The sequence below is a fragment of the Mustela nivalis genome, assembly GCF_964662115.1.
Source record: "Mustela nivalis genome assembly, chromosome: 1".
Lineage (NCBI taxonomy): Eukaryota > Metazoa > Chordata > Mammalia > Carnivora > Mustelidae > Mustela > Mustela nivalis.
The window spans coordinates 119,257,523-119,283,827 of NC_139020.1; the positions used below are offsets into that span (position 1 = coordinate 119,257,523).

The 26,305-nt window shown below is 37.8% G+C and overlaps 1 protein-coding gene across 3 annotated transcripts in view; it reads right to left on the bottom strand.

Moving 5' to 3' along the window:
- The window catches only part of CASR (calcium sensing receptor), a 75,544-nt gene that overhangs the window by 5,644 nt on the left and 43,595 nt on the right, over positions 1–26,305 (bottom strand). For 2 of the 3 annotated variants that reach the window (XM_082740330.1, XM_082740331.1), the window contains exons 2-5: positions 22,976–23,400; positions 20,431–20,737; positions 16,308–17,192; positions 1,925–2,155 (exon numbers count right to left, since the gene is read on the bottom strand). In XM_082740330.1, the coding sequence (XP_082596456.1) occupies positions 1,925–2,155; positions 16,308–17,192; positions 20,431–20,737; positions 22,976–23,160 (1,608 nt within the window). In that variant the 5' untranslated portion in view covers positions 23,161–23,400. Of the gene's footprint in view, positions 1–1,924; positions 2,156–16,307; positions 17,193–20,430; positions 20,738–22,975; positions 23,401–23,578; positions 23,688–26,305 lie in introns of those variants that run through there. The other variant, XM_082740332.1, reaches the window with a different exon arrangement.

Here is a 26,305-nt window from a genome sequence, read left to right on the forward strand (position 1 = left end):
CACAGAAGGTAAGAAGACAACAAGGGTGTGATCTTGAGCAAAGACCATCAAAGATTAGCTTCTGCCTGATCCCACAGGAGAACCCTCCACTCTAAGTTATTCTTCAGAGCTCTCCTGACCTGAGGAAAAGGGAGCCAGGGCTTTCATACTTCCACACCACTAATTTTTAAGGGTCATCTTAGGGAAATGTAAATTCCTAGGCTCTTCCACCTCTCTGAGCCTGTGGGCAAAGTGGGGTCCATTAGCCTGCTGGTTGTCTCCTGAAAAAGAGTGGTGAGTTCTGGTTATTGGAAGGAAAAATACACCGAAGTCTGGAGCTATATACTAAGTATAAGGAATCTGAAAGGATCTGGAAAGAATGTAACTGTTTTTCACCACTTGAAAAAAGATGAAAAGTACTAAAACAACTAACAAACTCAAAGGACTTAAGAAACAATATATATCATGATCATGTTGGGTTTATGCCAGCAATGCAAACAAGTTTATCATTAGAAAAATCTATAGGTGTCATCCCCTGCCTTAATAAGTTAATGCAGAAAAATCATATGATCATCAATAGATGAAGAAAAAACATTTGATGAAATTCAACACGAACTCATGATTAGAAACTTAACTGAGAAAGGAGTTAGGAAGAAATATCTTTAACTTGTAAAGGATGATATAGAAAATTCTTAGGTAAACATCATTCTATATGAGAAAATATAAGAAGCATTTCTTTTAAAACAAGAATGCCCACTATCACCACTATTATTAAACATTGTGGAGTTCATAGCTAGTGGAATAAGACAAGAAAAATAAGGGCATAAATATTGGAAATAACTCAATATAACTTATTATTTGCAGATGATATGATTGTCCACATAGAAAACTTAAAAGAAATAAAACCAGATTGTTAGAAATAATTGGGGAGCTGCCCGAAACTAAAATGCTAGACTTCTTATATCCGAATTTCGTTAGTTTTTCTTAGAAAGACACTTCACCTTTTGTTTGATTTTGGTTGACTGCCAGATCCTTAAATGGTTGTTTTTGACAGTTTTGTCTAATTTATTGCTTCATCATTTCAGAAGCTCTACTTCTGCCTCATTCCATGTGATCATGTCAGATAACATGGCAGAGCTCATGCTATTTTCAAAGTGTCTCTTTAATAAGACTCTTCCCTTCTCTTCCCACCTATCTGCATGGTTTGGAGACATCTTACAAAGTTAAACACATGGAAAACAATAAAATAATTTCTTTGTTCTAACAGAAAAGAAATAACTGATTTGACAAGAAGTTTTTAAAAAAAAAATCCAAATAGAAGATGACTGGCATTATCTTCTAATGAAAAAGGGATAGAAAGGGCAGTATTGGACCTGAGGATTCTAAGTTTCCTGGGACCCTGGGGAGGGAAGAAAAGGAGAAGAAATAGTGAAGGATGGTACACATTAGCACTCTCAAACATCGTAACACAGTACTCTCAGAGATTTTCTCTTTCCCAAGTCATCAACCCATATATATTCTAAGAAATTGTCCTTTTGATTTATAAGTCCATCTTGAGCTATTTGGATGACAGGGAACTAACTGTGAATAGTCCAGGCTCTGCCTTGAATGATGTTTATGTTTGCTTAAATATTTTGCACTAGTTGGGGAAAGTTTTAGACAAGAAAATTGTTAGCTATTTAGCCAAGGAGTCAGATTTATAAAGAATAAATTTTCCAATATAGTAGGTATGGGGCTCAGGTTCTGAGGATTCTCCTCTTTAGTGTACTAAACACTGATAGATTTCACAGAGAACCTTGGCAGTGCACAGTTAGTGAGTTGAAGGATGTGGACTTACCATTTTTCAAGTCCAGTGGTGAAGCCCAACCCTCTTCCCCCCCAAGGCCGAGCACAATTTCCTCGGCGCATGGTAGAGCCATCTGTTGTTCTGGTGGAGAGCACATACCTCCCTGGAGAACCCACTCCACAAGATTTTCTCCTCATTGATGAAGAGCCTTTCTCCTTTCTTGGCATAGACGTTGTAATAGCCGACTTCCTTAAACACTATGGAACCATCCTCCGGGGAGAGGTGCCAGTTGATGATGGAATAGTTCCCCATCAGGTCACCACATTCATCGAAAGTCACCTGCTCCCCCATATTGTTGGTAAAGTTTAGGTGCCGGAGGTGCTTCAGGACCTAAAGAGGAATGAAGATTCTGAGTACAAGCCACAAGGCTGCCATGTATGGTTAAATATTTTGGGAAGAGACACTTTTTCTAATTTACACTAAGGTACTTGCATGTGTTAGCAACAGCCCCGGTAAGCCATGGGCTTTACTTGGTATTCAAATTGAAACACTTTCTTGAAGTCAGGCAAATAGTACTGTCACCCCCATTTTTTTTTTTTTTTTTTTTTTGATGGGGAAAGTGAGGCATAGAAATGGAAGTATCTTGTTTAGGGTCACACAGTTAGCAAATGGTGTAAAGCCTACGTTCTTAACAGCTGTGCTCTGTTGTTGCATCATTAGGCTTCTGGCTTTGCTTCCTGTATGCCCCTGATGTGGCTTGGAGGAGGCAGTGGACACTCAGCCCCTTCCATGTGGGACATGCCAGGGGTCACTGAGCCACCAAGAGAGATTAAGACACAGTCCTGCCTATGAATGTAGGGATGCTTGCTTCTGCTGTACCTCACAAGTCACTGGGCTTTATCATTCTCTAACTCTGAGCATGTTTTTTCACTTTTGTAAGGAGAGTGCTGGGCCAAAGAGGCTACAGGGTCTCTACAAACCTTGGTATGGACTTCTTCTATTCTGTGGTTTGGTGGTCTCAGAAGTACATCTAGAGGCACTTCTCCCTTTTATCATAAAAACCAGCATCTAATTTGACACTGGGAAAAAATTTTGGGTTGATTTTGTCTAGTGGATGGTCTGACTGGGGCCTAGCAGCCATTATCCATATTAATGTGCATGACAAACTCAGCTGATTGAGCTAGACCTTAAGTGTTCCACTACTTGAGGGCCGCTTTAATGTCCCATTCCATTCCAGAGTTGACACTGCTTTTTAATACATCGGTAATGAGATTATTTTCAGGAGTTACCTGAATTTTCTCAAAACAACTCTGGGACAAGTCTGGGGACAGAGTCTATGGCAGACCACATATGCACACGAACATAGCACCCTGGGTGCCTCACCTAACCTTCTCTGTGTGATTTACTCCTTTAGTGTTCTCATTGCTATCCTGCTATACTCTGGCTGCCCTGACTTTTGTCCAGACCTATGGAGGAAAGGGGTTACCTTACTCCTTGCTACCTGTTCTTCTGCTGTGCAACCAGAACTGCTAAGCTATCCTCAAAAAGATGGAGACTGAATCCTACTAAGGATTCATACCACCTGTGTTCTCCAGAGCTTTCCTCAATGGTCATCAATCTTATATTTCTTTCTTAATTTTTACTGAGCTCTTAATCCTGTCTGCAGAGTGGTACCCCAGATTTGCTCCTTTTTTATACATTCAGCTCTCCTTCTTTTTCCTCCTTGCTCTTGGAATGATCTGGCCTCCTATAAAGAGTGGAATCTGTGGTGTCACTTTTGTCTCTACCCCAACACAACCCTGTCCTGACACAGCTTTCTTCCCCTCAGAGGAATATACAGTCCTTCTACTCTGTAAGGCTAACCCTCCTTTGCAGTACTTAGAACCTCATTCCTTCCACCCACCCTGGAACTTTTCTGACATGGTCAATATCTGTCTCCATTCCACAATCATTCTCTTCCCACAACCTGCTGGGGATCTCTCATGTCTCATAAGAAATATGCTTCAAACTTCTCTAAGTAGCTTCCAAAACCTTCTATACTTTCATCCCACATACCCACCATTACTTTCAGTGCAAGGGTTTTATCCTAATTGTACAGGGTCCATGGTCATTTCCACAATTGTGCTAACTCTGTCTTTGCTCTGTTGTGTGTAAAAGGAGATGAAAAGAGTGGAGAGGCAGGGAACTACCTCTTGTTTATACTTCCTATGTGTCAGGCACTGTACTAATGCTTTACACAACATCTCTTTTAATCCTCACAACAACTCTGTTATTATCTTTATTTTATAGATGAGGAAACAGACATAGAGAGGTCAAGAAACTTGCCAGTCAGAAGCTAGGAAGTTCTTGAGCTATGATTGAAATATGAGCTCTTCCTACCACACCATCCCACCTCTGATAGAAATTGTTTAGAGGGTCCATGGCAAGTATTTGTCAGTAATATTTCCTCATTAAATATATTTTTAAAAAAGCATCACTCTTATTTGAAGAATAATCTTAAAAACATATATAGTGGTAAAGCTAGAGTATTTAGTATAAATTTACTTTCTATTCAGGTTTAATTCCTTGGTTCTCAATTATGCCAGGCATCAAGCTCCCTTTATCCTTTCTTCTGTCTATAGGTTCTCTGCAGTGAAACTCTCCAGGCGTCAGTGGGTGAATAAGAAAAGGAACAGGGACAATCATTTTATAATTAAATGGCTTTCTTCTACATTGGTCAAATTGGGCAGAAAAGTGACTCAAAGATAATCACTGGCTATAACCCTTTTGCATTTCTAGTGGCCTGGGATGGAGATTTCTACCATAATCTTAATTTGAATGAAGAAGGAGCTAATCAAAAACCATTTTCTTAAAGTTTCCACTAAAAAACTCATTTTAAATATAAGGGGAGATTTGTATGCTGTTAGGATGAATCAACAATAAATATTTATAGAGTATCTACTATGTGTTCTGAACTAGGCTGCAGTAGTATAAGGCTTAGTAATATAGTCCTCCTGGAGTTTACAAATGGGTTAGAGAGATAAGGAATAAGACATAAATATTGGATGAAATAACAAACCATGTGAGATAAAATATAGTTAAGCTCTAACTTACGGGCTATCAGCTCTAAATACAGTTATGTTCAGGAGATATGGAAATTAAAAAGGAATACTAAAAATCTCAATGCAGGCTTGAGGCATGGTAGAAATTTGGACTGGCAGAGGACAGAAGGAAGGATGGTGTTAAGAACAGTGGGAAAGGCATGGACAAAGATCAAGTTAGGAATAAATATGAAGTGGTGTGGGGGCAATAAAGAAACCAGCTTCTTAAAATTTGTGTATGTGCTAGAGAACAGAGGGACATAAAGTAGATAGGTAAAGAGGAGCTAAGGCACAGAGGCTAGATTTCATAATAAAAGGCATAGGACTAGATAATAATGGGTTGATGAGAATGTAGAGAAATCAGAATCCTCCATACACTGCTGGTGGGGATGTAAAATGGTGCAGACACTTTAGAAAACATTCTGACACTTAATTCAAAAAGTTAAAAATAGAGTCACCACTCAACCCAGAAATTCTACTCTTATATGCCATCCCAAGAAAAATGAAAACCTATATCCACACAAAAACTTGAACTCAGCTACAGCAACTTCTTGCAAGACACATTTCTAAAGACAAGGGGAACAAAAGCAAAAATGAACTATTGGGTTCATTGATGAACATTATCAAGATAAAACTTCTGCACAGTAAAGGAAGCAGTCAACAAAACTAAAAGGCAACCTATGGAATCAGAGAAGATATTTGCAAATGACATATCAGATAAAGGGCTAGTATCCAAGATCTATAAAGAACTTATCAAACTCAATACCCAGAAAAACCCAAATTACCCAATCAAGAAATGAGCAGAAGACACGAACAGACATTCTTCCAAAGAAGACATACAAATTGCCAATAGACACATAAAAAAATGCTCCACATCTCTTGTCATCAGAAATACAAATTAAAACCACAATGAGATATCACCTTAAACCAGTTAGAATGGCTAACTAGTGTTAGCCATTAAGTTAGAATGAACAAGACAGGAAACAACAAATGTTGGTGAGGATGTGGAGAAAGGGGAACCCCCTTACACTGTTGGTGGGAGTACAAGCTAATATAGCCACTCTGGCAAACAGTATGGAGGTTCCTTAAGAAGTTAAAAATAGAACTAGCTTATAACCCAGCAGTTGAATTACTTAGTACTTACCCCAAAGATACAGATGTAGTGTTCTGAAGGGTACCTGTACCCCAATGTTCATAGTAGCAATGTCCACAATAGTCAAACTGCAGAAGGAGCCAAGATGTTCTTCAACATATGAACAGATGTAGTTTATATATACAATGGAATATTACTCAGCCATCAGAAAGGATGAATACCTTCCATTTACACTGATGTGGATGGAATTTCAGGGTATTAAATGCTAAGTGAAATAAGTCAAAGGATGACAATATTCAGATGGTTTCACTCATATGCAGAATATAAGAAATCATGCAGAGGATCAGAGGGGAAGGGAGGGAAAATAGAATGAGAAGAAACCAGAGAGAGAGAGAGAGAAAAACTATGAGAGACTCTTGACCCTGAGAAACTAGCTGAGAATTGTGGTAGGAGAACAGGGTGGTGGGAATTAAGAAGGGCATGGAATGTGATGAGCACTAGGTGTTATATGCAAGTGATGAATCATTGAACCCTACATCTGAAAATGATGATGTGCTATATGTTGGATAATTGAATTTAAAAAAACTTTAACAGAATTGTTTATAGTAGCACTATTCATAATAATCAAAAAGTGGAAACAAGCTAAATGTCCTTCATTTGGATTAATGGATGAATTATTATATCCATATAATGGTATACTATTCAGCCATAAAAAGGAATGAAGTACTAATATATGCTACAACATGGATGAACCTTGAAAACATGCTAAGTGGAAGAAGTCAGTCACACAGACCACATATTTTATGATTCCATTTATATGAAGTGTCCAGAAATATCCAAATATATAGAGACAGAAAGTAGATTTGTTGTTATTTACTAATGGGGGAGTGAAGGGGGTGGAGTGATAGCTAAAGATAGGAAGTTTTTTTTTAATGTGGTGAAAATGTTCTAAATTGAATATGGTTATGGTTGTACAACTCTGCAGATATATTAAAAACCACTTTAATAGGTGAACTGTATGGTATGTGAATTATATCTTTAAAAAGCTGTTTAAAAGAGGAGGTATCAAAAGGGATTTCACATATCCAAATATGACTTTCCCAGTGAAGCTGGTATCTAGCAGCAGGTATCTTGAAACAAGGTAACCTTGAGCATACTTGATGTTGAGAATTTACTAATGAGACATAGCAATTCTAACCTCTAATGAGACAGGGAAAAAAGGGTAGGCAGAAGGTAAGAGCAGTACAAATATCTTATCCAGAAAAGGAAGCACCCAGAATTTTTGTGGCTAGAAATTTTATACCTAAGATTAGACACATTTCTTCTAAAGAAGCTTTATTCCTTTCTCTATCCCCAGTGTTTTGTAGAGGGCCTGAATTTTTTTTAATTAAATTGATTTATTTATTTTCAGAAAAACAGTATTCATTATTTTTTCACTACACCCAGTGCTCCATGCAATCTGTGCCCTCTATAATACCCACCACCTGGTACCCCAACCTCCCACCCACCCGCCAATTCAAACCCCTCAGTTTTTTTTTTGGAGTCCATAGTCTCTCATGATTCACCTCCCCTTCCAATTTAACCCAACTCCCTGAATTTTAATGGATATTCAAACTATGTCTTTTGAATGTTTGATTAATAGTATGGGCCTTAAACTAATACTGTTGCATTTGTCAGGTAGTGTCAAACCATAATGAGGTTTTCACTAGTCTGAGGATAAATAAGAAAAGGTCAACATAGTTTCTGTATTAGTTAAAAGAGCAAGTAGGTAGAAAATCAATAAGGATATAAAAGACTTGAATAATACTTGATCAACAGACTTGATCTAATTGAGATTTATAGAACACTGAAGCCAATAGCAGTAGAATACACATTATTTTTAAGGGCACATAGAGTATTTACTAATATAAACCATATTCTGGATCATAAAACAAGTTTCCACAAATTTAAAAATATTCAAACCAAGTCTATATTTTTTGACTCCAGAGGATTTAAATTAGAAATGATCAACAGAAAGATATTTGGAAAATCTAGATACTCAGATACTAGTAACACTCTTCTAAATAACCTATTCATTTCAGAAGGAATGAAAGGAAAGTTAGAATATATTTTTGAATTAAATGAAAATGAAAACATAGCATATAAAAATTGAGGGGGCTACAGCTAATGCAACATTTAGAGGGAAATTTGTAACACTAAAATTACTATATTAGAAGAGAAGAAGGGTCTCAAAACAGTTACCCCACTTTCCAAGTTAAGAAACTAGAAAAAGAAAAGCAAGGTAAATTCAAATAAAGCAGGAGAAAGGAAATGATAAAGATCAGAGCAAAAATCAGTGAAACAGATAACAGGAAAATAGAGAGAAAGTCACTAAAACATAAACTGGTTCTTTGGAAGATCTGTAAAATCAGTTGATCTCTACCCAGATAGACAGAAAAAAAGGAAGAAGATGTATAATTCCAAAAATAATGAGAGGAGTGAGATCACTAAACATCTTGCATATAGTCTGAGAATATTAATAACAATTTAATAATAATCTAAATAAATTTATGTCAGTATATTTAACAATTGAGATACAGTCTTTGGAAGACACAAACTATCAAAGCTGTCTTCAGAGGTAACCAGAATAGCCCTATAAGTGTTGTTTTTTTTTAGGAGAGAGATCGAGTATGCATGTGTACATGGAGAGCTGTGGGGGAGGGACAGAGAGAGAGGGAGAGAGAGAATTTAAGCAGGATCCACACCTAATGAGATCCTAAAACAGGGCTATTTCATGATCCCGAGATCATGACCTGAGACAAAATCAAGAGTTAGATGCTTACCTGACTGAGCCAGCCAAGTGCCCCAGCATTATAAGTTTTAAAGAAATTGAATTTACAGTTCAGAATTTTTCTCAAAAAGAAAACTGGCCCAAGCTGGCTTCACTGATGAATTTTGCCACATATTTCAGGAAGAAGTAATATCAATTCCACAGAAACTCTTTCAGAACATTGAAAAGGAGGCAGTACTTGCTAACTCATTCTTTGAAGCCAGTATTACTCAGATACCAAAACCAGATAAAGATAGTACTCAAAAATAAAACTATTGGCCAATATCTCTCATGAATGTAGAAGCAAAATTTCTTAACCAAATGCTAACTATCTGCAAAAAGGAAAATACACTGTGACCAAGTAGAGTTTATCATAGGAATGCAAGGTTGGTTTAACATTTGACTACATTAACATACTACAAAAGGAAAACAATCTGATCATCTCAATAAATATAGAAAAAGAAGTTGATAACATTCAATCTCTATTCCTGATAAATACTCTCCATAATCTAGGAGTAAAAAGGAGCTTTTTGAATCCTATTAAGGACATCTATGAAAAACCTGTAGTTAACATTATGCTTAGTGGTGAGAGAATGAATGTTTTTCCTCTAAGATCAGGATCAAAACAAGAATGTGAATTCTCACTGTGGCTATACACTGTAGCTATAGAATGGAGGTTCTAGCCAGTACAGTTGGCTGAATTCTGCTGATTCAGACTGAAAAGATAAAGTTCTAAGTTCTATATATAAACAAAAACAAATAAGCAAACAAAAGAACTTTCAAATAAGGTGAAAAGACTTAGGATTCACTTTTTGAAAAACTTCATTGAAGACCATAAAAATTAAGGCTTTTATATAAACAATTGTAACTTAAACCTGTTTTTAAAAGCAAAATACTTAAAATTATACTATAGGATTAAAAGCCAACACAAATTTTCCCTTTGAGATATAACTGTAACTTAAGTTCATACATTCTGAATTAAAAAGAAAAACATCCTGGATTTAAAAAAAGGTAAGTCCCCCAAACAACTGTTCCATGTAAGATTGATGACAGAGTATGCCAGAAGGTGAAGGGAGTGGCCAACACCTAAAATGTAGGACTGGCAGTCCCTTAATAGAGAGAGAACCAGAATTATTCAACTAGCTGTGGTAAATTAATTCAAACTAATTGCAGGAAGGACAACCCCCCCTTTAAAAATTTAAAATAAAATGCAAAAATGGATTTTTTAAAAAAGTGTCTTTTCTCCTTTTAAGGAGATTCATTAGTACAAATCAGGCTAAAAAATTGTTCCTGATTCTTAGGACACCTGTGTCGATTAAAAATAAGAATAAAATTTAATTGTTTCTGTATCTTCATGTATGAATAATCCTGTTTGTACTCTTTTTTTATACTCTTAAAATCCTTACTGAAGTGGTATTTTTCCCATCATTTATCTCATTGATAATGAAGAGGTAAATTTCAGCACAAATTTATGAAGTCCGAGTTATTGTGGGGTTTTTTGCATGAGCATTTTCTGCTAACTTCTTTCAGACCACTCACTTTCTTTTTTCTGTGCCTATGTCTCTATACTGTTTTGTAGTTATTCATTTAACCACTGTCTTCTCTCAGTGTTTATCATTGTCCCATTCTCTTTCTTTTCTTATTTGTTCATTCAACAAGTATTTATTAAGCACCTAATATGGGCCAAACAGGGACTTTTTTAGTGATAAGAGATACAGTTATATTCAAGATGGACAAAAGGATGTTTGGTATTCTCTAATTTGGTCTGTTGTGTCCACTCTTACTTATTTGCACACTGTACTTTGTCTTTGTGCCTCTATATGAATCAGTTTCAGGATGGTGATCTGCTGATCATCCAGGTTTAAGGTATGGACCACTGTCTTCATTGCAAAGCCATTGGCTGACCCAGCGGTCACTTAGGAGCTAGAAAGCCTGTGCCCAGAGGGACAATTGGGTACATGGTTCTTTTAACAGGGGCGATCTTGATGGTGTTAGGGGAACAGACTGCCTAGGGCAGATGTGGGCTTTCTTATTGGCTAGACATATGACTTTGGGCAAATCATTTTGGTTTCTTTGAGTCTTACTTTCCTCACCTCCTCACCTCCAAAAGAATAATACTCAAGACTAATATTTAATACTAACATGAACACTTATGTATAGGTAGTATCCTAAGCACTTTTTACGTATTAACTAGTGTCATCCTTATAATGAACTTATACATTTCATTATCTCCATTTTTCAGGTGAAGAAGATGAGACACAGGCACATTAAGTGACTGCCCAAGGTCATAAAACCGTTAAGTAGCAATTTAAGTGTCCAAACTGTCAACTAGATACTCAGTCTATTACATTGTCTATTGCTAGTTACAACAAGTTAACTAGTTTAAAATTTAAGTTGAGAAGATGGGTTTATTTTTAAAATGGGATCATGGAGACATGTATAATGCTTGTGGCAACATAAAAGGCCTTAATCGGAAAAGGGGTCTATACCGAATAACATCCGTCTCCAATCATGGCATGAACTTGCCCAACTCCAGGGACTTTTCATTATTTTATATTTTTAATGAACTATATTGAAGTATAGTTTACATAGGATAAAATATGCCTATTTTAAAAGTAGAGTTCTGGGTTTTGGTAAATATGCTAGTATAACCACCACTGCTATCAGCCCAAAAGTTTCCCGGATGTCGCTTCCGAGTTAATCCCCACCCCAACTTGGAGCCCTAGGCCACTGTGGATCTGTTTTCTTTCTATCATTAGAGAAAGTGTTTTTTTTTTTTTTCCTATTGTTAGAGAAAGGATATGATATAAGTATAGTAATAAAAAGAGTATGACTCCTTTTTAAGTCTGGATTTTTTCGCTCTACATGATGTTTGGGGGATTTACCTATGTGGTTGTACATTTGCCTTTGAATTTGACATTTTCTCCAAGTAATAGACCCTTTCCAAAAATCCAGTTCATCCTTCAAGGCCTATCTCAGATAATATCTTTTGTTTTTGTCCTTATTTCAAATCCTAACCAGCATGGTATTGTAGTTTCATCCTCATAGGTGCTGTATAAATAAAATCATGAGTATTGAATTTTTCTAGTCAAAATTGGTACCTTGTCCATTAAGAGTCAGTTATTTGTTTTCTAAGTCATATGTCTAAGTAATCTTTTTAGACATCTTTAATGTTTCTATTAACTGTTGACTTTCAAGTTTTGCCTTTGAACACCTAATTTTCTACACTAATACCTTGCATAATAGGGAAGATTGAGATGGAAGCTGTTTTACCCTTAAAAGTAATATAGGGGATCTTTAAAGTGATATTCATTGACCCACAAAAGAGAATATACATTACAAAATCATTTAGGTATTTTACTCAGAGCACTCTTCTGGAATTTTAAAAGAAAGGACTAATAATTCCATTAAGAAAGAAAATATAAAATTTTAATTGAGATTATAATCGAGTATAATATGCCTCTAAATTATTTTACTTGGGGAGAAATATGAGGAAAATAAGAATAAATGTAGGGGAAGAGAAAGGAAAACAGCTAGTGAGAAGACTTAAACATAGAAAATAATATTCAGACGAAATTGATGGGCTCATAAAACTAAACACTGCGAAAAGGACAAAGTACAACGTATAAACACTGAGATGGTCATTTACTGTCTTTTATGTGGTACTATTTCCATCTTGTGGCCTTTTAGGGTATTTCCTCTCAAGGATTTTAAAGTCAAACTTGCTCATTATAAGCATAAATGGGAACAACTTCTTGGCACATTCTCTAATGTTTAATTGAACTAAGCCAAAGACTAGAGACTAGAAATCCCCCACTGTCATCTAGGATTTCCAGCTCTTACACTTGGCATCATAGCACAGAGGGAAAATGGGATGGGCTGGTAGAAAGCACCCCATCCCCACAGGGGTGAATGGTGAATGGTTTACACAGATAAAGAGACTATTGTTGCCCACTTCCTGTACTAAGAGTATTGGGAAGATCCAGGACCAGTTCCCTTCTCTACTCTCAACCATATTTCCTTATATACCCCCATCTTTTCTGGTTAAAATTCACCCCCCTCTCCAAATCCCAGTAGTACTAGCAATTCCTGGAGTGAGCAATTCCATTTGACTTCTGTTGTCACCGTGGTTCTGTCATTATGCATACCTTTTTTTGACTAGTGAGTGGTTGGTTTAAGGTGGGGGAAAAGTATGCCTTATGTACAATCATCCTGAGAGAAAGAAGAAGGTGGTTCCATATTTCCTTACATAATGTTCCATACAAATTTGATTGTTGGGCATTGTGACACAGGCTTATCCAATCAGAGTCTAGAGTACTGGACTAGAGTGATTGATTCAAGGATGGGTTATTGGATTGAACAGTTTTCTGCAAGGCCAAATTAACTAGATTTCTATTCTTTCTTTCATTTATTCTATACATACTCAGGTGTCAGGTATTCTGGCCATAGTTCTGAGCAGTACATTAGAGGAGTCAGAGTGAAGACAGAGAGGAGCAGTGGAGAAGGACTTGGCATCTCCAAGGAGGTCAGGAGGGAATTGTATATTGTATGTTCATAAATTATCTGTTAGTGATACTTTAAGGCATATGAATTGACTGACAAATTTTAGGGGGAGCAAAGATCAACAAAAGAAAAAACTTGTGATTGACCCAGTTTAATGAGAAATTTAATTAATAAGAATTTATTTCAGTCAACTGAAGAGTTATAGAAGCTTAAGTTGAGTATATAAATGGCAAAAATGAGGAAGAAGGAGTGGCCATAAAGAGTGTGTGTAGGAGTATGACTTGCAAAGACTTCTAGGAGAAAGTTTTGAAAAAGGGTTAAAAGTTTGTGGTGGACAGAGGATAAAGGAAATGAAAATTGATGGCCCTTCAGGTGTGGGATATGATCTAAGTAAAAATGCTATGACAGAACCTCATAGATGGTTTTGTGGGGATGTGTCAGGCTGGTTGGCTTATAAGAGAATTGAGAGAGATGGGGGTGGAATTCCAGGCTGAGATCTTTGGATGAGATTATGTATACTGATCAGGTGATAGGTTTTCATGTAGGTCTTCATAATGAGAGTGAATAATTGTGAGTCCATCTCTTGATAGATACAGACATGGCCAATATCTCAAATTCCAGAATGCCCACCAACTGCGTGGGTTCCCGAGGCTTAAAGGAGACTTAGAGCAAGTACATGGACGTTTTGGCTAATGATCACGTTATTCCCTCCTAGAGCTGTGCCCCTACTTTCCTATCTGTCTTCTCTGCTGGATGAATTGTGCCAGGCTGTGTGTGAACCAGGAGTGCACATCTTAACCTGTACTTAACCTGTCGGCCAAGGTGTCTGTGTGATGGCTCTTTATTTTGCCTACTTTGCCTCTCTTTTTTTCTTCATTTTGGTAACAGCATCCTGATTTCCCTTTGGGGATCCACTCTCCCTCTTACTCTGTTTATATAATTTGAAAGGATTCCACTCCTAGCTTCAGGGATGGATGTGTGATCCTGGACTGTTCAATCAACGTGGCTTCTGGGAATTTTACAAGAGATCCTGGGAAGTAAGAGCCTAACAGTAAAGACCTGATGAGCCTGAAGCTACTGTAGAGACTGAAAACTGCTAACCATGGGGAATAAGGAACATAGATAGAGATGAAAACATCTACTTGTATCTGGAATACTTCTCCAGTTTTCAGTATTATGAGCCTCTAATAATATGAGTTTCTTCTGATTAAGCCAATTTGGTTGGGGTTTTCTACTGTATGGAACTAAAACTCTTGACTGTAGCCTCCTTCTTACAATTTTTTTTCCACATATGCCTAAGCTTTGATTTTAACCATCTGGATCTTACTTCCTTGTTTGGAGAGGAGCCACTGAAGAACAGAACTGTCAAATTACTTACTGGAAGCCTCTTCCCCCTTCAACCTCACCTTTGTCCTATAGGCTTTTCAAGGACTGGAGTCTTCCTTTCAGGGGACATGGAAGGGAAGGGAGGAAAGACAACAGTATTTAGTAAAATATTGTCCCTTTATTCCTCCTTTTTTTAAAACTCCACTCCTTATCATTATGGCTCCTCAAGTCTTTTTTGTTTTTGACTGTCATTAGAATTCCTCCTGGCTTTTTTTTTTTCTTTTCTTTTCTTTGTTTTTTGGCCAGAGTACAGGAAGAGGGTGGTGCAGTGTAAGGAAAGAAACTTTTAAGTACCTCATAAAGATGACAAAGTTTAGCCAACAATGACATCTGAGTGAGATTTTCTCTATACAAGAAGGACTAAGAAGTACTTGCAGTCCTGGCTCATTCTATCACCCAGTCACTCCTGATCCCATGAGAGGGCTAAAATCACTGACATAGGTTATACATTCTTTGTTTCTTGGTATCTTTTTCCAAGGATCTGTGGTAGTTGGGAGTTGGTTTCTACATATATAGTTGTTTTAGTTACCATTTAACCTGATAGCTTAATTAGAGGCATAATACTACTATAATAATCACCATCCATTTAGAGCTTGAAAATTTATAAATTGCTTTCACATATGTCATCACATTTCACTTTCAAAAGAACCTTGGGTGGAAAGTAGGCTACATATTAGGGCCATCTTACAGATGAAGAGACTGACTTAAAGCATGGCTTGCTAGGGATGATACAGCTAGTAGATTAGGGAGCTGGAGCTGAAGCTGGAGGCTGGGTGATTCAACTCATGTTCAGGAATGTCCCCTTCCCTTCCCCTTAATGATCATGCACTCTCTGATAGGTCAGTCTGGAACTGAGGAAAATACAAAAAGAGTGTAAAATGAGGTTTGGTTGAAAAATCAAGTTATGCAAGACAACAACTATGTAGGATTTAAGTCAGTCAAACTTTTATCTTCAGAATTTCTATGAAATGAAAAAGATTATGATGTCTCTTTATGTGCAATTCAAATACAAAATACAAAACAAGACTAAATCATAAAATAAGTATAGAAATTCCACCTTCATCTAATCATTTTCTATGATAACTACTTCAGTGTTTCTTTTTGAAATATCCAATATGAAATCTTTTTAAGAAGAGGTGTTTTTTTTTTTTTTTTTTCCTATGCCCTTGATTTGCTAGCGTCCTAAACTTTGTTGGCTTACTGGGTGTTCCAGCACATTATATTGTGAATAATATTATGGTAAAAGTAGTGGCTAAACACAGTAACTCTAGTTTTATGTCCCTTAGTACATGGAATATAATAGGTACTCAATAAATACTTGCTAAAAGGGAACAATATTTGTAATTTAAGCATCAAAAAAAAAAAATACTTGACATAGTACTAAATCTGTTCCAGGATATTTAGAAACTTTTAGAGGCCATATTCTAGGTATTCTGAACTGCTGGACTAAAGAACAGTTGAGTCAAGTATTTAAACAGTCAAATTAAATGACTATTAATTTTGTGGAAGTCAGTTGCTCAGATGTTTGAAAAGGCAATTTGAATCCAAAGCTATGTATAGCAATGTCATTTAAATACTGCCTTTCTGAGGTAACCACTTTATCTGTCTTGCCTGGATCCACCCACCTCTGCCTTAGTACACAGTGAACTGCTATCTGAGTGAAGGATGTACCTGCCAAGCCTCAACCTTCTTGATATCGGCACAGGAACCGTTGGTGAAGAGCCCTCTTCCAGGTAAGCATGTGTATATATCTTGTAGGGCATGAGCAATGGAATAGACAGCTAAGTAGACATTGTAGGATATCCGTAAGTGTGTGTAATCCATGTAAGGGGTCTCCACACTGCTGATGTTCTCATCCCCTGTGCAAAGAGGTCGGAAGGCAGTGGAACTGTTACTTATCCTGCCACCACCTTCTTCATGACCTCTCATAAAAGTGTCCATGGACAAAGCCCCTTTGGCGCCTTCCTGGAGGTGGCAGTTAAATGTTTCTTCCCAAAACTCCTTGGCAAAACCATTGTGGACAGACTTTCTGGGATGGACTTTCTGCAGGAATTCCCGGAAACCTGGGATCTTCCCAGCCTTCAGAGCGAATCCAATGGTGCCTCCAACCACATGGAAGTACTCAGGCATGGCTATCAAGGAAGAGCTGGCCCAGGCCTCACTGGCCAGCCAGATCCTCCCTGTGATATTACGCCGTACAATCTCCTTGATGAGGGGTTCTAGGTCTGGGCCACTGGAGAAAACAACAATGACTTTGGCTGTGGAATTCTGGATCACCTCTACCACTTGCTGGATCTCTTCCTCATCAGAATACTGGGAGATGAGTTCACTGAAGTCGATGCAGATGTCCCTCTCCTCCGCTTCCTCTCGAAACTTCTCAATACCTGGCCGGCCATAGTCATCATCAGCTGCAATTGTGCCCACCCAGTTCCAGCGGAAATACTCAATAATGTCTGCCATGGCGGTGGCCTGGTGTTCATCATTGGGGATGGTACGGAGGAAGGACTTGAACTGATTCTTGTTACTGAGGAGTCTGCTGGAGGAGGCATAGCTGACCTGGAGAGAACATATAATGAGTGAGGTACCAGTGAATGAGGCTGTGCAGAGGTGGTTTTTTGAACATTTATTAATTTAATTTATCAAACATGCTGTTCATGGTAGATAGGATGAAAGGGTGAAGACAGCCAGTATCTGTTCCTCTCCAGTGTGAGCCCTCAAACATTTGTCTTTCAGGGAGCATTCTAATTCCCAGTGGGTGATTCTTTAAAACTACCTTGAGAAATGGGTCTGGCCATAAAGTCAACACAGCAGTAGTGGAATCTACTTATCCTATCAAGGAAAGTCTTCTATACACTGTTTTGTAGTTGCTCCTAACTTCCTCTGTGCTGCCTCATTGGTTATAATATACCCATGTTCTGATCTAAACGTTTTAACTTCCCCTTCACTATGACGAACACTTTGTCCATGACTCACTTCTGGAAGGAATGAGGTTCCCTGTGGGTTATAAACCCACAGCTCTTCAGAGGAGCTCCAAGGAAGCTCCTCTTTCCTATTCTGCCTAGTTTCTCTCTCCCTCCATTTGTTCTCTTCTGGTAATGAAAGAGTGTTTAATATCTCTTGTTCTCTAGTTTTCTAGAGAGGTTTTAAAGGAAGCCAAGTTGAAAAAATTGGGGAGAATGTCCTTTTAATAATTCTCACCAGTTGAAACAACTAGTTTTCTATGTTCAATGTTTTAAAATGAATTTTCCTTTTTTTAGATCTTTTTTAAAAATTTAAATTTAATTAGCCAACATCTAGTACACCATTAATTTTTGATGTAGTGTTCAGTGATTTATTAGTTGCATATAACATCCAGTGCTTATCACATCATGTGTCCTCCTTGAATTTCCCAATATATACCTTCTTGTCAATGAATAGTTTCTACATCAAAAACATGAAAGACATTGGTGTATGAAAGATCAGAGCCAGGGCACCTGGGTGGCTCAGTCAGTTGAGCGTCCCTCTCGATTTCTGCTAAAGTCACAATCACAGGGTGGTGAGATTGAGTCCTGTGTCAGGCTCTGTGCTGGACATGGCAACTGCTTAAGATTCTAACTCACCCTCTCCCTCTGCCCAGACCAGGGCGGGTCCATCTTTACTAAGGGGGCATGATTTTTCTGATAAGAGCTTTGATTATGGAAGTTACAATAGGAAATCGACATTTTTTCCTTTTATCGGAATAAGTTCCTTCTGGCTGTTAAGAGAGTTCATGACGTATGGGTAGTTAGGTTAAGTAATTTGTTGAGATGTTACTGTTTTTACAGAGCTCTACTTGCAGACATAAACAGCAAGCTTCTGAATCAGATATTTGCAGATGAAAAACCTACTCAGGCATTTTGTAAATTCATCCATTATTGTTTACTTCTTCTTTTGAAAAGTGGATTGATAAGCACTTTAAAAGGATTAAAATTACAAACAAATATATCTGCTATGGATATGTTTCTCTTAAAATTAAGATTTATAATATTTGTCCAATTTTTCAAAAGGAACCAGAAAAGTGGACAAAAAATACTAGTTCATTATTTGTTCTCCCTACCAAAATACAAAACAAAACAGAACAGAACAAAAAACCCTTAAAAACACACAAAATGTTTTTTTTATTGTATGAGGGGAGAAGTTCATGAATGATTCAGAAAACTTCTAACCACAACTGTTCCAGCTGGTCTGCCTATTGCATCCACTTGGTGGCATGAGTGGCCTAAGAAATACCCCTGGGCCTCTGCCCCTACCCTGCAGAGAAACTGTTCCCAACTCTGCTGCAGAGAAGGATTACCTTGGGAACTTTCAAAATTCCTGCCCCCCAGGCTGCTTCTCCTGTCACCTAAACCCGGACCTCGGGGGTGTGAGACCCAAGCATCAGCATTTTTAAAGCTTCCCATGTGATTCCAACATGCAGTCACAGCAGAGAACCACTGCTGTAGATACACTTAACATTGTTTTGACTGAGAATTATTATAGTTTTCACTTTAATAATTCCAATTTAGCTTAAAGTCATCTTTCATCCAAACCACAAAAAGTTTAAACCTTTACTTTGGGTTCTTTATTTATTCGGTGGTGATTATATCTTATGCCTTGTTGGCTACAAGAACTCATTTTTTGTATTTAAAAAAAATTCTGTACAATATGCCAAAATTATAAGATGCATATTTGCATGTTGCCCAGCACATTTACTGATAAGGGCATTGTTAGATCATTTTGCGCGAAAGTTATAGTCAGGGCTTCCCCATGGGAAGCACCTTTAATTCCCTGAAGTAAGGATTTGGGAAATGATGACAAGACTTTTTGAGTTGCCACATGTATATAAAAGGATAATGTCTATCACCAAAGAAATGGAGACTCCCAACATATAAATGTAAATTTATGAAAGGTACTCTTACAAATTTTATATATTAGACATTGAAAATGATAAATTCAATTATCATTTATAATTTGATTTAAAAATTGTCATAACGGATGTTGCATTTGAGTTGATTCTCCCATCCATGGACATTTAGGTTGTTTCCAATTTTTCACTCTTACAAAATGATGTCATAGATCTGTGAATATTAACATGCAAAAAGGTGTACTTCACAGGGGAAAAATATGCAACTTTGAATAAATGTTTATGATAGCACTTGTTTCAGTGAACTGTTTACTAGTATTTCAAAATACAGACATCTCCCCACCTAGGCTGAGTTCCTACAGGTTGGATACTATTTATTCATATATGTTCTATAAATATTTGTTGAATGAAATAGAATATTTTCCATTTCTAGAATGTGCAAGGTAGTGAGTAAGTTCCTGTTCTGTGAGGAAGTATACTCTTCTTCCCCTTGAGCTAAACCCTCAACCAGAACATAGAAAGGTAGACTTTTAAGGGAATAGGATTAGGGACAGATATTTTGAGTTTGAAAGATGGGATTTACATTACATGGTCTCATTCCTTTTAGTAAAATCAGAAGAGTGGGCATTCACTGAAGGAAGGGAGTGAAAAGTAAATAACTGAACACTCTGATAAAAAAAAAAAGACAAAGTTTTATACACGGTATTTTAGAAAGAATTTTGGAAGAGTTGTGAAGGTTTAGTTGACATGATGAAGTTGGGGTCTCAGAAATCCCAAATGGTCATGGTACAGTGCCCTGACTAATTAAAAGGCTTTCTGTGCTAATGTAAACCAGAGGTAGGAAAATAGCAAGCTGTATGGACAGTGGGCATGGCAGCTCTTTGAGTCCACACACAGCTTACCCTGCTGCCCCACCTGAGAAGGCCCATGTACCTGGGGGATGTAGAAGAGGCCCAGCAGGTTTGCCACCGCCGTGGAGATGCCCGAGCCAGTTGCTCCCACTACAGCGATAGTAGAGGGGATATGCTCTGAGCAGTTGCAGAACTCATCAAGGTTCAGAGAATCAATTTTATTCTGTGCCACAAAACTCAGGGTAGCCTCCAAGGCTTTAGAAACGGTGTTGCAGGTGTCAAATATTCTGTATCCCAGTGTCATGTTGGGAAGAAGGGCTGGGCTGCTGTTGATTTCCTCAATGGCAAATATCATTGCTTGTAACCAACGAAACCCGCGGAAATTGTACCTGGAAGAAAGAAGAAATGGAAGAAAATGGAGGCTTTCTGGTCAATTCCTTGAGAGTAGGGACTGGGCAAAGCTGTGCTGGAATCATGCATGGCTCTGTTACCCTTTTGTTTCATGATGTGTTCTTTGAGACTCAGAGACCTCTCTGTAAAATGGGGACATTGCCTACCTTTTATATGGTAGCTGTGAACATGAGATAATTATGTAAAATTCTCACTCTGGTCCTTACACAGAGGGAGTAATGATAGCAAAGATTGTAGTAATAGAATGAATAATTTGTTTCTGCTTCATCCAGCAAAGAATTTGAAGTTGATAATGTGGAGTATTAAGAAATAATACAGATAAAAAAAGATTAGGGAAAATATAAATAAGATTAGGATTTTAATAGGCTGGAGCCTAAAAATTACTTGAGGTTTGCACAAATTTAGATTATGACATTATTGGAGCTTAAAGGGGAAAGGGAAATGATGAGTCTCATCTTTGTAAACTAACAAACATATCTAGAAGGGCTGTTTGCAAGCTGGTTATTTCTGGGTGGTGGAGGGATGGTTTTAAAACTGTGGACTTTTGCTTTATTTATATATTCTGTTTTTAAAAATAAGCATACATTGCTTTTCAAAGAACATTATTTTAAATAAATATCAAGCAAATTTAACAAAGAGAAGTAGGGTCAATGACATAGTTTTCATCTCTCCGGATCTGGCCAAGAGTAAGAGCTAGAAGTTTATGTGGAATCAGTGTATCAGTGCCCAAAGGAGGAAATGTAACAACTCCTCAGGTTCTCTCTTTACATGGTAGATTACAGGAACTCAATGACAGGTGGTAAAAACAATTTGCTGTATACTCCACTGTATTGTTTAGGTTCCTAATTTTTAACGTGACATTTTCTCCTAGTTATTTTCTTTATGTTTCCATCATTTATTTTTTAGTTATTTGTTTTAAACCTGAAAAATTAGAGAGGTTATAGACTATTTCTTTACATAAAACAGTAATACTGCTTTTGTTGTCTTTCTTAAATATAATTTAAAAAATACAGCATTTCAGGGTTTCTTAGTTGATATTAAGTATGTATGTAGCACACACACAACTCTGTCCAGTAGGGCACAACAAAGAGGGTATGTGAGGTATATAATCAGCATAATTGAAATTCTGTACTTAGTTTTTCTGTATTCATGAGAAAAATGTGAAAATTTTATCTATTCCAGCTTTCATTAGAAACATGAACAGAAATCCAGTTTTGTTGGAGCAATTGTAGTTTTCATTTTCATTTTCCAGCAAACAGGAAGAGTAGGAAAAAAAATGCAGGATCCCTTTTGAGCATTGCAAGTCTTTAGAGAGAAAGTGGTATTTTCTCTTAAAAGGTGGGTAAAAACTTGGGGTGCATTCCTGGTCTCTGATACCCTTGTGAAGGGAAGTGATACACAGTCCATTCTACTCTGCAGAAGTCAGATCTTGTTTGAAAGAATTGTGCCTAATTCTAGATGCTGTATCATAGTCATGATAAATTAGGGAACATTAGATGGAGGGCAATGAAAACGGTGAGGGGTCTGGAAATCATGTCATGAAGTAACTGTTCAGAAAACCAAGACTCAGGCGTGGAAAAGAAGTGATTCAATGGGACATGATAGCTGTCTTCCAGTAACTGAAGAGAGAGTTCAGTGAGACACTTAGATATCTGTGTTTTCTCCATTGGCGTTAGGTATATTCTGTGTTAAGCAGCAGGATCGCAGCCTTCTATAAGAAAGACTTCCAAAATCCTGCAGTCTGCATTTTGAAGATGCCTGGATCATATCAACCACTGAAGTTTCTTTCAACTTTAAAATCCTTTTTAATAAAAAGTGAGAGTGAGGCAACCAACACTCCGGTATTACTGACTTTAATACCTGGGGCACTTAAGGAAAATGGGAGATTTTACTACTCAGGTTTGCAAGACCTGTAATCAATTTCCATCTAGGTACTTAGTCTTTCATTCAGCAACACTGCTGCTAGATGAACAATGTCGATTCATTTACGAAGTGACTGGACACGTATCCCCAACAGGCCATGGATTTTTTTACTCAATACTTTTGACATTCTACTTTTTGAAAAATTTCGTTTAAAAAGGGGAATGGAGTGATTTCAGCATGACTACCAATCACCATCTTTAAAAAGAGAGAACCAAGTTTCAAAAAAATTACTTTGGGTTTGGTACAGTTTTTCTACAATAGAAGATAGGCTTTGATTTGGCTCATTTCCTTACCTGATACATTCCACAGACTCCGGCCTTGATTTTAGATCTTGATCTTTGGCTGCTACTCCAAAATGAATAGGAAAGAGCCCCCCGAGGATAATGTCCCCTTTCTTCTGGGCTCGTTGGTCAGGCCCATAGGCAGAAGTGCACCAGGTACTTGCCAAGAGGATGAAACAGCAGCTATAAAACGCCATAGTTCTGCTTTCTCTCCAGGGGGAAAACAAGAGTGCTGGTGGTTTGGGGGCCCCTGGAACTTTCCCCCTTGGTGCAGTTCACTCCCTACAGTGTGGGCACATGTCTACAGAGTAATTAATAACAGAACGGAGGCTGTGGTGTTTGAATATCCATTTCTGCCTTTGCCTTTGCAGACTACTAGGTGGGTGGTCCTTGAGTCTTTAGAAGCCACATCACGTAAAGGGTGTCTGTGAGGCTTTCTAAAAGAAAAGAGATAAAATGAATTCAGCTAAGCCTAAATCCCATCTTGTTATGATGACTGCAACTAACATGGCTTAGAATTTCCATTTAGAGAGGCTGATGGGTAACAGGAGGGTAAGGCATGACTGAGAGTCTCATTTTTATAGCACTGCGTGAGATACAGAAAACTTTACTTGCCCATATTGGAGAAGGACTGTGTTCAGTTGTGAGGCCACATTTTGAAGAGGTAATTGATAAGCTAAGGCCTCCACTGACGTCATTGCTGGATTTTAATTCATTCATTCTTCTGCATGAATAATGCATAGAATTTTCTTAGTAGTAGTAGTTCCTTGCATTATTGTTATATAAATGATATTTTATTCAGCACCTATGTTCTTACAGAAAATACAGAATAGTCATATTTAAGTTTAAATTTGGCTTTAAGTCAATCAAAAATGTCAGAAAAGGCCATTTTTTAATTCTTTCTTTATTATAGTAGATTCCCATTTTTGTAACTTATCACAGATTTCTGGTTTCAGTTTATAATATTATACTCTGTAAACTTTTGAGGAATGATTCTTGTAGAAGATGCAGATAAATCAAAGGTCAGATTATGCTGATAAGGCTTAACAGCTGGATCTAGGGAAAAGTCCTTCTGCTAGGAAATTTTTGTTCTTCTCTACACCCTATCACCCACTTTCTGGGTCAATTACCAATTATATGTTCATGTTGGGTAACTCTACAGCTTCTCCTGAGGTTCAGGGCCAGTACTGAACTGTCATGTGGCCATCTCCACCTGGATGACAGGTGCTTCCAACTTGGCAGGCTCTTAACTCACCTCTTTCCCAAGGTTGCTGGTTGCTACTTCATTGTTTTTTAATCTCAGCAAATGGTGTACCACCCAGAAAGACACAAAATAAGGAGTCATCCTAGCCTCCTCCCTCTTCTCATCATTGCCTTTCATATTCAAACAACCACCAAGTCCTGTGGATTGTGCTTCCTAAATCTCTGAAATCATCTACTCCTTTCTATTTCCAAGGCCATCTTAAGTCTGCCAGCATTTCGTATCTGGATTTCTGCAACTATTTCCTCATAGACTTTTCTGCCTCCAGTTTCATTCCTTTGCAATCTGCTTTTACAAATCTTTGGATGCCATGGAACGTGTGGTTTGGAGCACAGAGTCTGAAGTTAAACCTGGCTTTGAATCATAGTTTCACTGTTTTCTAACATATGACTTTGGTAAAGTCACTTTCTGTGATCTGAATAACTATGCATGGAAGGTCATTAACACAGTGTAAGTAGTAAACTCACGGAAAATGCTAGCTGTGATCCAGTTTCACTCTTGGTGGTTTTCTCTTTGAACTCCACGCTCCAGTCATCCCAAAGTGCCTTCAGTTCCTCAAGTACACCAGGCTTTTTGTAAAATTCTCAGACCCCACACATCCCATTCCCCCTCTTTGGTCCCTCTGGCCTAAACTTTGCCTGGAAAACATCTAATCTTTCAGTTTTTAGGAGCTCATATCCACAGGGTGTAGCTTGGCAAACTGGGGCCTTTGTGTGAATGGAGAAAAGAACTCCTCTGGGCCAGACAAAGCCCCACACTGAGGCATCCAGCTTAGGGGTGGAGCACAGCCTGGATTTCCCATGTCCCATGCTGCCTGCCTCTTGCCCTTTAGGAACGCTACCTCCTCCAATAGCCATTCTAGCAGATGCTGGGCCCCATGTGGAAGGAGTACCCCCACGGACACTAAGCATTCATGGAATTGTCTCCCATAATGTCTGAACTTCTCCATGACCTCATGTCTGAACATCCATGATCCATCCAGAACTACCATAGTTCTCTGACTCCAGTCCTGCATTTAGATTTTTGGCTTCATTTCTTGGACCTTGGTCATGCATTCATTCATACACTTAATAAGTACATGTGCTGAGGACTGGGAATATAAAGGTAACAAATGTATGTATGTTCCCTGCCCTCAGGAACTCCCAGTCCAGTAGCAGGCACATTGGTATAGGGGGTCAGAATTTATCTCACCATTCAGAAGTGGAAAAAAAATGATAACTTTGGTTTCAAGAACTAAATTCAGCTGTGTTCCCTAGCATTTAGCCATGTCTGCAATAGTAAGTGCTGAATAAATGTTGAATGAATGCATTAAAAAAAAAAAAAGCACTTTGGAAGGAGACAAAAACTAGCATTTATTGAACCAGGCATTGTGTCACGTCCTTTAAACATCCAGTGTATTTTAAATTTCACAAGTACAATACCAACTTTATTTTCTAGATGGGGGAATAGATTCTCCATATATTCAACTTACTCAAGTGAGAAATTCTGGCACTTGAATTAAGAATACCTCAAGAACTAAGAATTTTAAGGAGTCTGGAGTAGTGTACTGAATTCGGAGAGTGAACATTATTACTGATTAAGGTAGGTCACTAAGACCTGTTAAATTTTCCCTGTGAAAGATTAACTACTTGGAGAAGTTTATTAACTTCATTAGTCTGTTCAAAAGAAAATTCATGGTGAGAAGTAAGAGATCAAGGAGAGATTTTGGGTCAATTTGTAGCAGTTAACTCCACCAGTCCAATGCAGTCTCCAAACTGCCCTTTCTAGTCCAATTACTAGGGTCTAATTCGTTTGAAAGCTAAATTGTTCTAAATTCTCCCTCATTCTTTCCTCCAATATCCAACCACTTTGTCCTGTTGACTCTACCATCTTTCTCCACCCCGTCTTCCCCTTTCAATTGCTATTGCCACTGCTGTTGCTACCGCCTTTCCCAGACTCCCACGGCCCCCCAGTTTCCTTACTGCAAAAGCTTTCTTTTCCTTCTCCCTCAGTCCTGCTGTCATTGAAAGTGACACTCAGAGAAGTGTCAACTGTGATCATAGCACAGTGAATTAACACTTGGAGTTCATTGTGACTTCAGC